At 35.7% G+C, this 15,733-nt stretch overlaps 1 protein-coding gene across 1 annotated transcript in view; it reads right to left on the bottom strand.

Annotated features, from left to right (window-relative positions):
• Window positions 1-502: 502 nt before the first annotated feature.
• THSD4 (thrombospondin type 1 domain containing 4) overlaps window positions 503-15,733 on the bottom strand; it is a 359,658-nt gene continuing 344,427 nt past the window's right edge. Inside the window, exons 15-17 of the mRNA XM_085303323.1 lie at window positions 10,688-10,867; window positions 6,763-6,907; window positions 503-5,297 (exon numbers count right to left, since the gene is read on the bottom strand). Coding sequence (XP_085159449.1) covers window positions 5,155-5,297; window positions 6,763-6,907; window positions 10,688-10,867 — 468 coding nt within the window. The 3' untranslated portion in view covers window positions 503-5,154. The remainder of the gene's footprint in view (window positions 5,298-6,762; window positions 6,908-10,687; window positions 10,868-15,733) is intronic.

Here is a 15,733-nt window from a genome sequence, read left to right as displayed (position 1 = left end):
TGCAGCAGAGACTTCTGTGTTTTCAACATCAGGTATGCAAGGTGTGTCCTAAGAAAACAGCTTTATAGAGGAGTAAAAGAAAATCACAAGAATTAGAGAAAACTAACCAGTTAGCATTTAAATCATAATGTTATCAATCACCTCCTCTGATGAGCTTAGATAGGGGACGTGACAGAGCCTTATTCTGCAAACTGACAATCAAGTTGAGAATATACAGGGAGCAAACCTGCATAGGGAATGACCAGAAGAGGACGGACCACCACGAAATGGCCTTCCTTCCCATTTGTAATATGTACGATTATCATTATGGAGAGTCTATCCAGATGTTGCTGTCACTTCTGTAAGGTTGTAACATAGGTTTGTAGCCTTCCGTGACATGGTTTTATCTTGCCCAGGGTAAATGAGTAAGGATTTCCTTACTGACACTTGTGCTTAATACTCAAGAAACAATGACACAGGAAGAACAAATCAACCAAGTAACAAATACAAGATGTCGCATAAGTTCATCTTTAATTACTTTATTTTCCACAATAATAAAAATAAATTAGTCATAAACAAAAATAGTTAACATTTTTTCATCAAAGAGAAAATGTATACAATATGAAAAGGATGCTGTACAGTTCTGGTTCAGGTGCACGGCCATGGATACATATTCCTGAACGAGTCAGAAAGCAATTCATCTATATTCCCCCTTTAACTCATTCAATGAACTGGCTAATCAGTAAGTTTATAAACTTGTATTATGGATTTACAGCATGACATATATACATAAATATATATGTAATATCTGTGCTATAAAATTCAATTAAAAGCTAGATTAGTAYGATGAAAGAGCTGGACAAAATGTGAATGGTATATGTAAATAAATACATATTAGGTCCCTTTTCATAAAAATCTGCCTATTCTAAATATTTGAAATATTTTTGTGCAGTGGCTTGTTCCATAGACACAGCTCAGAATACATATTTCCCATAGACATCTTGTATTTACAAATAACAACAAAATAAGTTATCATAAAGTATATCCTTCTGCCAAAATCAATTACTAGGTTAGGGTCAAGCAAAAATAGTGTTACACACATAAAAAAGGGGGTGTTTTTTTGTAGCTCACAAGGCACGTTTAATAATCCACACAGTTAAGGCTCCAGTCCTAGACTCTCTATCTGGAGCCTGAGTGACTTCAATGGGCTTCAAAAGCTCATTTATACTCACCCCCTGCTAAGGCCACTGCAGGACTAGGTCTCAAGAGACCCAAATATAGCATGGACAAAACAGCAAGCAGCACTGACAGGCTGTCACAGGGAAATTACTAATTCCCCAAAGGAAATAACTAAGCTCCCTTCCTCTCCACAGCAGCAGTTCTGTCTTCTAATACACTAAAAATACAMGGAAATATAAAAGATCTGTAACACATTCTTAACAATTTGCAGCTACTGAAAGCTGAGAGGCAAAAGAGCCAAGTTCAGGCCTGGTGCAAGTTCTCTTGTATGAAATTTTATCTCTTTCACCAGGTCGGAATTTCACCCATACTATTTCTATGAATGATGTAAAGTTTTCTTAAAAACACACAAAAAATTATATTGGTGGATGATTTTTCATTTCTGGTATTTAAAAATTGTTTTATTCCATTTTCTACRTAGAAGCTAATGTAGCACCCACAAACATATTCTGTAAGCTATGTTAGGAACTAAGGAAGTTTACTTTCAGTGTTCAGAAATCCTGCCAAATACACAAAAAAGGCTCCTACAGAAGAAGTTAGAGGCACCAAGTGTGCTAGACCCTTGATAACATAACGAACACCTGCACTGGAGTCCTCAATTCCAAGAGGAAAGCGCTTGAGACACAGAGCTGGTTCTAGACAGAATTGATTTTGGCCAATGTGGCTTTATCACTCATACTCTGCAAGACATGAAAGCTGCATGCTGTTTTTCCYCCATAAGGAGTTAGATTTAGAGGACTTTGTAAATCGAAGATCTACAACAGTAGATCTATGCTTACTCTGGTCTGACTGGATCATATAAACTGAAAATCTTTAAGGCAAGAACAGTGTTTTTTTCCACCTAAGGGACTTTGATTGGTGTTAAAATACCAGAAAAGGAAAGGTAACTTTCAAATTCAGAATCAGTTCTTGCTTTTAGTGGTTTTACACCCGATCTAACGCCAATGGATTCATTAATGCCACCTTTGATTTGCAATCAGATCATGAAAGTAAAATCAGGCCCTCTGTAAACATCATGCTAACACTGGTTTATTAAAATAAACACTTGCTATGGTCACAATTTCAAAAGTGCAGTTTGTGTGACAGTGAAATACTAGCATAGCACTTGGGTAGGTAGTTCTCCCACATCAAAGTGCTGAAAGAAGGGTTGATTAGTTCATATTGCAGGAACAACTATTTTGGTTACACTAATACATGAGACGATAAATGACTAAGTTCAGTAAAAGTCCGGCAGCCTCCTTATCATCAGATGATTAAACRGTTTAACTGGTATATCTGAAAACTGGCCATAATCTTTCAAAACCTTTTACTGGAACAATTTGTATGTCGCATTCAAATCACAAAGCTATACACCTTAGAAGTACTACAAGGTTATATTGCTACATGTATGCATATATTTGACACTTAGCTTCCATGAGCTCTATTTACTTCAGGGGCAGCTTAATGCAGCCTACAAGAACACAATCCTTGTAAAATATCCCAATGGCTATTTATTCTAGAGCAAAATAACAAATTTTAGAAAAGACCAGGGTAGCATGCATATTTGCTGCTGCCTCACAGTGAAAAGTGTGTGCAGGCAGGTAATTCTTTAGGAATTGTTTGCAAACCTGGTTATTTCTCTGTATTTCAYTCTCCGTATGGGTTTCAGCAAGTCTTTTTATGGAACAGATATTTCCCTCAAGCTGACAGGATACGTTTCCTTGAGACAAAAGAGACAACAGTAAAAATTATATACTGTGTGTCAAGATTTGCTGCAACGAGACATGCACATGAAAATACGTATTTACAAATACTGGATTCAACAGATTTTTATGCTGCGCTTTCTGCATATCACACTTTGGTCAAGAATCTATGATATACAATATGATTACAAATCTCTCTGTTATCTTCATGATACAATGGAATAAAACTGAGAAAGCTACATGACCTCAAATGAAAAGTTCTCTAAGCAGCATTTCAAGCAGAAACACCTTCTTCGTTTTTATCTATTAATTACAGTGAAAAAGCCCAAATCAAGGTGTACAGAAACAGCCAAAGACATTTAATGATTTTAATCACAAACAGCAACTCCAAATTTCAGAGGAAATACTTRTTTCATTATATTCTACACAAATGACAGAATCAAAAAAATCCAAGGTTTGTCTCAAGCCAAGGCAGCTGTTGGACTAGAAGAGTTCCACCTTGCTGTGCTTGTAGCTTTCAGTACACAAAGTGATGCGACTAGTATCACATCTAGCAACCTTTGCCTCCCATTGTCTTATTCCTCTTCCTCATCTCCTCCACCCAAATAACGAAAAGGAAATAAAAACAGATACATAGCTTGATCACTCGGGATGGGCTTTGTTACAAATCCAACACGAGGCTCAAATATGCCTCTGAATCACTAGCAGGAAACCGTAATCTCATTATTATCCCACCACTGGGAGTGGCTTAATATACATTATCAAAACTGTTTTTGAATTGAGACAGCAGGCACCTTGGAAACAGATGCATAGTTTACTAATTTAATTTAATTTAAAAGCAATATGCTGTAATAAACAATTGAACAAGCAGAGGTATTAATTTCTTCCTCAGCCTTATTCACACATTGGAAAGACCTCACACATGAAGGTTACAGAATGTGCAGGTAATACAACAACTTTCATCTACACTGCATAGCACATTCTGTTTACCTTTAGCAAAGCTGAAGACTGAGTATAGTAATTGCAGAAATGAAAAATCACCACCCAAATTTAGGTCTAAGTCCAGCCATTCTTGACTARTATAAAAGAGGTGATACGAATAAATCTGCTGGATGAAACACTGACTCCAAAGACAAGTACRGTGTAATAATCTTTCAAAACCTGAAAAGTAGTTTCTACAGTTAAGATCTCCTTATTATAGATGCTCAGCTAGCACACTCACACTTACTTCCTCCTAAGAGTAGCAGACTGGTATAAAACAGAGGCCTACATCTTTCGGCAGCTGCTTCAGAAACTGGTGACATATCCAGTCACTGGATACATTACTTCAGTACGGTAGTTAAGCAAATGTGCAGAGACAAGATATTAGGCCAGATACCAGCTCTCTGAAATAACTATCCTAGAGGAAATAGATTTTGCTGATGGAAGCAATCACTTTTTTTTATACCAGCAAAGACTTCTCACCATTAAATCTCAATTTCATGACAGCAGCAGTTGCTAAAGCCTTAAAGGTCTTGACACTAGTGGCACTGTGGTGGGTAATATATTGCTTTTAAAATCCATACAAAATTAGAAAAGTGTAACTTCAAGAGTTTATGAATTAAATATGAAGGCACTTCTTGGCAGTCTACTATGTATATATTTGCTGCTAGAGGACAGGAAGTTAGTTAAAAGTACAACTGAGAGAGCTTAACAGTAACTCTAATTTATTATGCACGGACTGAAGAAATTAAAAATATACATTAGGGTGCTAAGAAACTTATCATAAACGGTCTTCAAGGGACTGGCTTTTGTGAAATAATTCTTCTGATGYGTGTGTTTCATTAATTTGTTCTAATTTAAGTCAGTCCAAAATACCAAGCAAGAGTAAGCACTCAGGAAATAATGCAGCAGCTGCATCCATACTGCTCAAATATCTCCAAGAATTGCCTGTGACTGATTTGCTTTTCGTTAACTTTTCAATAGTAAGGCTGGTATGTTCTTTAACTGACTATCTGATGAACAGGTGCAAAGAATAGTACCCTTAAAATTAATTCTTTAAAAAGATCATGGTTTTACAGCAAACATTTTAAAAAATATRTAACTGCACTTTAAGTGTAACTGAAAGGGTGTGAGATTTAACCATAGTCTTGATGTGCTCAGCAATATCAAAAACATCTCTTTATGAAGAAAGAACTTGCTGTGGTCAAAACAGTAATACTGTTTAAACTCCATGTGAAGACTGATATTGCTGCTTTGAGTAATAGAGTATCTGTTATCTGCGTCCTAGAAACCCTGACCGTCGATTTGCCACACGTGTACAGGATGCACAACAGGCTGTTTTGTAATAGGTGTAGACACAGAGCCGGGCCTGAACAACCACGTTGCAATTGTAGTATTTATCTTTGCAGTTCTCATCTGTGAAGGGGGGAAAGAAGTAATTGAAAAACACAACATTAGAGCAACAAGTAACCAAAATCTTTTTTTTTTTTTTTTTTGTTAATACATGTAAAATCCCTTGAACCTGATTTAAAAATTGATTGTCAGGTTAAAATAGGCTACTTATGCAAGTAAATTAGATGAATAAAGTTTAAAGATTTTCTACATTTAATAAATACACATAAAACCTGGGAAGAAAGGTACCTTTCCCCATTTRCATTGTTCACTTTTTTATACAAAATTTGTCTTCAATCATGAAGACAGGAAGGTCTCTAGTCTTCTTCACTTATGTACCTTTCCACTTCATTTTTAGGTGCTAAACACTTGCAACAGTGTAAAGATGGCATGAGAACCTGCAAATGTTGTTTTCAAGTGTTACCAAGTCTAAATATTGGAAAATAATAAATCACCTCCCTCCCTCCAAATAATATAATTGGTTTGAAATAGCTGGACTCAAAGAAAGCACAACAGTAAGTTTTCTTAACACTCCCAGCTTCTTTCTAAGCTGTTAGGATACTGTCTGCTCATATTTTGAAATTTTCTATTACAATCAATAGGATTAGAAACATTTTTAAGTGATAGTTGATATTTTCACAAAATCATGTGATTACAGAAACTGAGGCGTTAAGAAAAAGATGAAATGACAAAACACTAAAATTAAATGTAATGATAAGCAATTTTGTACAAGCCTGTTTTAAACAAAGAAAAACTAAGAATACTAATATAATAAAATTATTTTTACCAGTATCAGTATACCAGTATTTTTAAATAATTATATTACAAATACCTATATTCAAAAATAATTCTGAACTGAAAATTATTGTAAACATAAAAAGTTCAAGCTATTTCTTAATACTAGGTCTTCCTTTCCCTGCTCATTTTTATTACTGTTAAAATCAAGTCTGTATAAGAAAAACAACTTATTTCAATGCTGAATTACAATATTTGTCATGCATATGTTTACAGAAAAGTTGAAGCCACATTGGAATTTCAAAATCAAGAAAAGTAGTGTTTGGCTATTTATGTTTTTATATAAAATATACATAAGGTTATTGTTTCTTGTAGAACCTTTTACCAAACACAGTATATTTTACATTTTTKGTTTGTTTGTTTGTTTTAGGGCTAAAGCAACAAAATTTGGCCAAAAGAAACATGAGAATTGCACAGAGGCTGCTTAAAAACACCCTAAATGTGCCATTTTCACAGAAGCAGATTTCTCACATTCTCAGCAATTTCAAAATAAGCCAGTTTCTTATATATTTCAAGACAGACATTTTAATCAGAAATGAAAACCTATTTTCACAACAGAGAAAAGAGCTGTGTTTTGTGTAAAAACAAAACCTTGAAAAAAAAACAAAGTAAATTCTAAAACTTCTACCTGATTAAATATTTGCACCACTAGATGGAGTTCCTTAGTTAAAACAAATTTCTCCTCCTTCCTTACCTATTTCTGGGATACAATCTTGTGTGTTACATGGCTCTTTTTCTTCAGGTTTAAGCTGTGGATCACACTGAGTACTGGCTGTCATGTCATCCGACAGACATCGCACCTCTCGAACTCGAAATCCTCCTTCACAGGATTTGGAACACTGAAACACAGAAGTTGAATTTTACAGGAATATATGAGGTGTGCAAATAAAGAGAGAAATAATGGGAGCCTTAAAGTCAGATCCAAACACCATCATAGGCTTTTATCAATTTCAACACGTTTTGTTGTTGTTTGYTTTCTAACTATGAAGTCCTTAACGTACAGGTGTAATTTCCATTAAAAGCTCAGAAACATTTTTGCCTTCAGGGCCAGTAACCAAGTCAGTGAACAGGGAAGACACAGTAATTGAATCAATGCTGGATATCCCTTTCTGGTGTTATCAGTTAGCTTCCTGCTTCTCTAATTAATACTCTTGTTCTCCTCTGCTTATTTGTACGTATCTCTCAAATCTACTCTTTCCACAGTGTTCACTTTTTATTTTTAATTTAAGAAATTCTTGCACTGAACCAGTTTCACTACTTGAAGACACTGGCCTTCACTGCCCTTTCACCTCAATCTATATGCAATCAGGAAAGATTTTAATCACATTTTCTCTAATGCTCAATTCTTTTTCGCTTCTTGCAGCATAGTACTTTCACTAAGCATTATAGGCTTCTCTGAATTTCTAAAGAAAATATTTCTGTGTTCCTTCAAATCTGTTCTGAAGCCAAAGACTTCTGTACTTGCTTGACATGGTATTTTCAAAGCCAACTACTACACGCTTTTGTCCATACTGAACCAAATCTTCTGTTGACTTCACAAATTTTGCCTGAGTGAGCTCCTTCAAATTTAGCTCACTTTGTCCTCACAAACTTCATTAAATTTGGGTCATTTATAATAATTAAGATTTTAACAGCCCCAAATTAGTCAGAACGTTTTCTAACTTTTCTTTTTTTCTTTTTTTTTGCCAATGCTGCAAATAAAACTTACCACTATCATCAAATCAGCTAACTGTAGCAAACTACTAAAATACTCCCAATCATAAAAATTATTCTTAGATTTTYTCTTTCATCTCTGAATACAACCTTTCCCTACTTTAGAACAGACAAAGATATATAACCACAGTAGTGGAGCATTCACAATTTTTTACATAATTACATTTGTTACATGTCTGTGTAGGATATTTCAATTGTTCCCTGCCCAACAATAAGGACTTCATCTCAAGTCCATTTAGATGTTAAGTACAACAAACTGTACASAAAATGCAGCATTCTGCAATAGGTAGCCATTAAACGTCCATAATTGAGAAGCCACTCAGTTTATCCAAGGTCACATAAAAAGGAGTCTGGAAGATATGAACTGCACTGTTTCAAAACCTTGTACAGGGGCTCTAAACCAGCAACTAGCTAATGTGTTCGCAAGTAGTCCCACAGTCCTTTCTCTTCAGATCTAACRGTAAGAAATATCACCTATTTTGCTGATAACTAACAGTATCAGAAAAAAAAAATCAAAAAATGCTTGGATAATGATCTTGGAAAGCCTCATGTGGCATATGTATTTGTTCCTGCAATAAAAAAGATGATCACAGAAGTTGAGCTCTTAAGGACTTTTAGGCACTTAATTCCTGCTTTGGAATTACGCACTTGGATAGTAATCAGGGATTTCTAAATACTTACCAGATCTGGGTCTTAACAGCTATTTCTTTGGTGCTTGCAAAAGACAGTGCCTGTTCTCACATTCAGAAAGAATGCATCTGCTGCCTTCTATGGATGCAGATGTCTGGATTGCCTAAGTTGTGGGTACATAACTTATTGCAGGTTCACATTTTCAAAATGTTTTGGCTAATGGAAAAGTATTTAATCATATGACTCAGTAAAGAATCCAGAGAATTTTCAGCAAAATCAAAGGAGATAAACAAACCTATCTGGCTTTACCATAAGCCTAATTTGGATCTTTGTTTTCAAATAAGTATCTATACCTGTGATTAAGGGAGAAAAATCAGGATTCTCTTCAGCTGATTTATTGTTAAAACTATTTTAACTTCTTTTTTTGCTTTCTGGTGCTGCCATGATGCCAATCAAGTAACAGAGCACTTACTGAAAGTGGGAAAAACAAAGTAATTYGTATCTTTCATGTCATGTGGATGAAGAATTTTCAAAGGTTCCAGACTAAGAGAACTCAAGCTGAACGGATTTGAGGGGTTTCTACATTTACAGTTGTCACTCTGAATTTGATTTAAGGCTCAAGGAAAGGAGTAAATTACACAGAATCACAGAATCGTTAAGGTTGGAAGGGATCTCTGGAGATCATCTAGTCCAACCCCCCTGCTCAAGCAGGGTCACCTAGAGCATGTTAGATAACAACTTGGATAACAACTGTATCAGATCTTCCTAATTTAGGTGCCTTTAGTAAAATAACAAAGTCAATTAATCGGTTATTGGAGGAGGACCCCACTCGTGTTGTCCAACTATAAAAATTCATATCCTCCAGACTCCCCATCTCAAGTCATTACTGTTTAAAACTCTCTTCTCCCCCCGAAAAGAAATAAAACTGCAGCTAACTGTAGCTATCCTTTACTGTTTAGGAAGGGCATAATTTTACAGGGACAAAGTGAATGTATTTGGAAGATGACAATCACCACTGGCACTTTGAAATCCAAGAAGATAACTCCTAAAGAACAAGATCAAGAAATTTTTTGATGGAATGATTTTCAGTTGAGAAATATTACTGTCAAAATCAAAACATTTTGCAAAAATGTTTCCATTTGGCTTAAATTTCATTTCAGAGAAGAATGTTCTTATAGTATCTAACGGCTTTGTTTTGACATTTTAGGAACAGAATGTTTTAACTGTCTTTCCAAAACATGGTGTATATTGTAGAATAGGGAAGTCAAATAAAAATTCTTCAATATCATCAGACCCAAAGTCTGGCAATTCAAGCCCATATTTATTCTTGTGCCTCTGTAGATCTTCCTGAAAAGTGCAAGGTTTTTCACGTTTCGTTACAATTCAAAATATAATCATCATTTTTCTTTTCAAGTTCTAACACCACCCGGAGCTCATAAAACAGATACCACTCAAACCTCAAGCTATATAAGAGAAGAGAGAAAGGATAYTCAARGATGCAATGACTCTGATAAAAACTAGGCAGCATATATAAGAGACCCTAAAATATTGTTGGAACAAAAGATCTGCATGGAAGGTGGTCACTGAAATAATGTCCAGAATTTTAACTCCTCAAAGAAATAAATATTAATAAGGTCAACCAAAGATGTCATCTAAATATTTTTACACCATTTTTCATTCTGAGAAGATACTAAACTTTCTGATTTTCAATTAGGAGAAAGATGTTAGTTTTTCAAAATAAATCAGATGAACTTTGTCAAATGCAGAAATGTTGGGAAGACAAGTAAAACTAGAGCTACTTGCAGCACTGCTGAATACAGCTGGTCTGCTTCCAGTGGAAACTGGAAATACAGAGTTCTACAGTAAGTAAAGGTCTAAATACTATAGTAAAGATAATATTACCTTAAAAGCTAAATATATCCATCATTGTTTATTGATTTCCCCTTAATTTTACTGAAACCAGAATTCTGAAAAGAACCACCTAGTGCACTACATAACTGTCCTTAAGGGGCAAACCAACTTTATAAAATAGGAAGATTCTCTGAGGAATTCAATGATGAAAAGATAACTATGCAGCGTTTCCTTCTGGTCAAGATATTGCCCACTTCCCTAAGCTCCACCAGGTACTGCAGAATATGCTTCCTTTTCATTGAAAAATTAAGTCTTATTTCATGAACAACAGTTTTATCTAAATGGTGTTCCTTCCAATAAATAAGGAAAAAACAGAAAAAGATGCATAGAACAAAACTAGATACAGGAAAGCCTGATGGACTTACTGTGCTCCATTCTGTATGAAACCACTTAGCACCGCAGGGTTTGAGGTAGCAGGACTGCTGACTAGGAGGTCTTTCCAAATATGAACATTCATAGGGGTTCAAAACATCAAAATTACCTTCAGTTTTTCTAACACAAATAACTTCTCTCTGTTGAGTTCCACTGCCACATTCAATAGAACACTGTATCAGAGAACAAAAAGATGGTGGAATTTATTATTCAATCTATGCTCTTAAACTTGTTTCCAAAGAAACATGTTTCTTCACAAGTTACCTGCTTCCGAAATAGAACATGTACACACCCATATATTTGCGGTGTATATTAATATTCTACAGCTTTGCTTATATCCATGAATCTTAGATACAAAGCTGGACTCCAACATTCAGAAGYCATTTCCTTCTTTTTGAAGGTTCTTTCCTCAGTAAAATTAATTTAACTCTATCTTTCCTTCTATCTCTGCAGACAGGCAGCTTAATTTTCTGTTCACTGCTTAAACTGATTGACAGTATTATTTCATGCAGGACAGGCCACAGTCTTACCAATTCACTTAAGCATCAGCTTTCCTTCAGATCCCTGAGTATTCTCATTAGAGTCAACATTTAAGTGCTTTGCTGTATCGAGGCTGTTAATAGTATTTGCAGAAGGACAGGATTTGGCCGTACAAGAACTGACTTGACCGGTCAAGYCATACAGTACTGTCCTTTTAAGTGCTCCATATGGTTAACTCGGTGAACAACTGCCACAGAAGATTCATGTTACTCGCAGCCCAARACTATCTTCAAGTAAACTAGACTGACTTATAGCAATAACCCCTCCCTCAGACCTTATAGTTGCCGTACTGTAGCATCCACAATTCTCCATTTCTAACGGATACATCAAGTAGTAGTTTTGTCATATCAGAACCCTGCAAATTAATCTCTTTATACATTTAAAATATTTTAAGAGRCATTTCAATGCCATTATTTCAACCAGTCCTAAGAAGTGGAAAAAGAAAACAAAAGACTTCCAAAGTGTCTCTTTTTTCAAAAATAACTGTTATGATACAAAATTCTATGCAACCATATTCTTTTCAAAAATAGTAACAGTACTTATGTATTTTTCTTATCTGGATAAATGGCAATTATAAAAATCCAACACTAGATATACAGAGTGGCAGAAATGTCTCCATGAGTTAGAAGCCTAAACCCCTTTGACTCTTAGTGTGCCTTAACGCTGATTCACCATCAAATTTTGCAATGCTTTAGTTACTGCATTAGTACAGAATCTTCGACCAGAGGAACTGTGCCCCCAGTTAAAGGTTGCTTCATTTTCTCATTTTCCAATGGCCATAATTAAAAATRTATATACAAATCTGGGCTCCCCAGTACAAGAGAGACACGGAGCTACTGGAGAGAGTCCAGCGTAGGGCTACGAGGATGATCAGAGGGCTGGAGCATCTGCCCCGTGAGGAACGGCTGTGAGAGCTGGGCCTCTTCAGCCTGGRGAAGAGAAGACTGAGGGGGGATCTGATCAATGTGCACAAGTACCTGGAGGGAGGGTGTCAAGGGGACAGGGACAAACTCTTTTCAGTTGCCCCGTGTGACAGGACAAGAGGCAAYGGGCAGAAACTGAAGCACAGGAAGTTCCGCCTGAACGTGAGGGGGAATTTCTTCCCTGTGAGAGCGACAGAGCACTGGAGCAGGTTGCCCAGAGAGGTTGTGGAGTCTCCTTCTCTGGAGATATTCAAAGCCCGCCTGGAAGCAACCCTGTCTACCATGCTCTAGGTGACCCTGCTGAGCGGAGAGGTTGGACTAGATGATCTCCAGAGGTCCCTTGCAACCTTTCTGATAACACGATTCTACGATATAACCTGTATATACATAAGTCTTCTGGTTCCTAAATGCCCATGTCATTTTTGAAAATCTGAGAATGTGTGTCTAGTTAGCAATCCCACCTAACTGGAAATCAATTGAAAAATGCATAAGAATTAGTTAACTGATGATGAAATACTGCATCATAAATACATATTGAGGATTAGGAGAAATCAATRAAACATGTTTCCTCAAACCAAAATAAAAATTCCATCAGTCTGAATGGAACCTACTGGAAGGATTTTATGTTTTGTCCAAACAAATGTTACAAAATCTAATGTCAGAAAAGATATTCTGACTAAAACCATGCTAATACTATTCGCAAACTTCTGCTAGGTCTAAATTTCACAGCTGTTGTTTAATTTTTGTAATTGATGTCATCACATACTACTGGTGGGACAGTGTTTTACAGAAAGTCCCTCACTGCCTGAAAGAAGTTATCAAAGGATAAATACATTTTGCTCATAAAGAGAAATTTACAGGAAATATATGCTTAAATGTTGAGAAGAAAAAATGGAAGCTTTCACTAAGCCAAAATACCAGTCCATGAGATTAAAACAAAAAGTCCTTCCACTCCAAAGCAGTTTTCTGTTATATCAAAACATGAATACTCATCATGTAAAACTGTGTAAATTGCATCCTGCCAACAACAGACATAGATTTCCATCAGGTCCCATTAGAAATACAAGGAAAACAGAAGATTACCAATTAAAATCTTGTATTTAATTATTAGATTTTAGGACCCAATTCTGATTATAGTAAATAATCTGCAGATGTAAAAATAATAGTGTAAGTCTGAACAGTGCATGAAGCAAGAGGCTTATTTGTTACAATATAGTCCAAAAAGAACAAAGGAAGTGCTTTCAGCACACGGTACAAACTCTCATTCTCTGTCTGCTCACTGGCATTATTTTATGTATCATTTGTGTTTTAGACATGACTACACCATAATTGTAAACCTAACAGATCTTATCTTGGCCTATTCGCACAATACAGGAAGAAGTGGTGCCTGGAAGCCCTCAGACTGTTTCATTACCAACATACCATAGAATTGCTAAGGTTGGAAGGGACCTCTGGAGATCATCTAGTCCAATCCTCAAGCGAGCGGCCCACAYGCGCATTTAACCCATGACCTTGGCATTATTAGCATCACGCTCTAACCAACTGAGCTAAACATACAATATAATATAAGAAAATACAAGAAAAAAAGAAAAAGAAGAGAAGAAAAAAAAAAAAAAAAAAAGAAGAGAAGAAAAAGAAGTCATTAAATATTTCTATTAAATATTTACTTTCTATCTCTGAAAAAAAGATCACTTTAATTCTTTTCTGAATAAATTCACTGCATGCTGACTTCCTATACCTATCAGCCGTCAAGAAGTAAAGCTGTAGCTAGTAGTTATGGGATGGATTCTCTTTCCAAACAAAAAAATTAATCAGAGAAAATCACATGTATGCTTCACCATGTGTAAAGAATTCTGTATCATTTCTGTATTTACTTCCACAATCTTATATGGAACTATTATAAACAAACTACTTCAAAAGATCCCTTCTTTTCATGCAGCAAGGTAAACTCACTGCTGTTTATACATTTTGGAACCTGATTTGTGTTTTGTTGCACTTCTTTAGAATTTATTTTTATGTACAACAAAAAAAGAAAAATATATCCAGTAGGCTTCATTTACCCATGAAGTGACAGAATCCACACTGGATTTCGGTGAAAATTTTATAATTTGTGTGAAGAATATGAAAGATCTTGTAATGCAGAAGTGATGAAATGTTTTCACAGCCTCTAAAATGATTTTTAAACTAAATTTTACAAACGGGGAGAGTTCTGAGTGCTGAACAGCAGAACTGCCTCCAGGCTGCCTGTAGAAACAGCAGAGGGAGCTTGCTGACGTTGCCTTGGACCACAGTGAGCACACAGGCTTGATTCAGCAATGGAAACGGACGCATAGTCCAAAGTAGTTGAAATATCGCTTCATCTGTTGCAAAAACGGATAGAACTTTCTTTAACTCTTTTTCCAGGCACTATGCCAATCAGGAGCACAGTGCAATATGTATGACTTGAGGAAAAAGGAAGAGGGAAAGGTATTCCTTAATTCCTGAAGTTTTTATCCCTCAGACTCAGAAGAGTAGCCTAGATAACTGTTGGGTGGTTCTTATTATTTGTACGTAGTACTAACACAGTATCCAGTAGTCCCAGTTAGGAACAAGGACAAGAAAATGCTGAAGGGTACAGTAATGACTTAATTTTTCAAGTGATTAGTGACTGTGTCAGGTATTAYATATTTGATCATTAATCTTAAAAATGGCTATAATGGTTAAAATTGTGCTTCTGTTAATTTTTATTCTAAGTGGTACTACAGATTGAAAACTTATTTCTAATTATTGTTACAAAGAGAAAGAAAAATAACTACAATGTGCACTCTTGGAGAAATCTAAAACCGTGGTTTTACCTGTAGCTACAAAAAGAAACTGATTTTTATTTTTCTAATAAAAAGGGAACTAAGACTTACTTTCTCTATAAACAGTGTTTCTGCTTCTAGCTAAAACAAATTATATGCACTAAACCTTTGAGGGTTATAAAGGTTAGAGCATATTTCTGCAGTTTTTCAAATCTCCACATTCCGTGCGGTTTTTAAAAATGTCTGTATCTGCCAGAGCGTTCATTTAACGTTTGCAAGTATCTGTGACGCAGTGTTGGTTCCAGTTCTGAAATGCAAATCTGACTCGCATGGACCCTTATTGCCTGTTTAAAGGTTAAATACACACATAATACTGTTCCTGGCACTTTTAAAAAGTTTCTTAGAAGATGATTCCAGCAACGTATTGGTTTCTACATAGTATAAAAGACTATGATTTTCAAAGGCTTATTCTAGCCTAGAACAATAGAATGTTATTAAAAATAAGGATTTTGTTTGTAGTTTGGGTGGAATTTGTGATTGCTTGAACAGATATCCACAAAACCCTCAAGACTAACGGAAAAGTAGAAGGTCTACTGAGAAAAATCAGTACAGTTAACCTACCATATCTTAAATAGCACCTATGCTGGCTTAGATTTACAACAGCAAGAGCTTGAAACTGTATGATTCCTGCACAGGAAAAGCTCCAGACCAACCCACTACTGCATCCAAATAAATTCTACAGGAAAAAATGCAACTATTTTCTTTAACCCTGTACAGCTCTGTCCCTGCTCTC

The sequence above is a fragment of the Rhea americana genome, unplaced genomic scaffold, assembly GCF_003343005.1.
Source record: "Rhea americana isolate MKP2758 unplaced genomic scaffold, rheAme1 scaffold_2, whole genome shotgun sequence".
NCBI lineage: Eukaryota > Metazoa > Chordata > Aves > Rheiformes > Rheidae > Rhea > Rhea americana.
The sequence above is the reverse complement of the archived record's forward strand: the minus strand, read 5'-3'. Positions and strand labels throughout refer to the sequence as shown.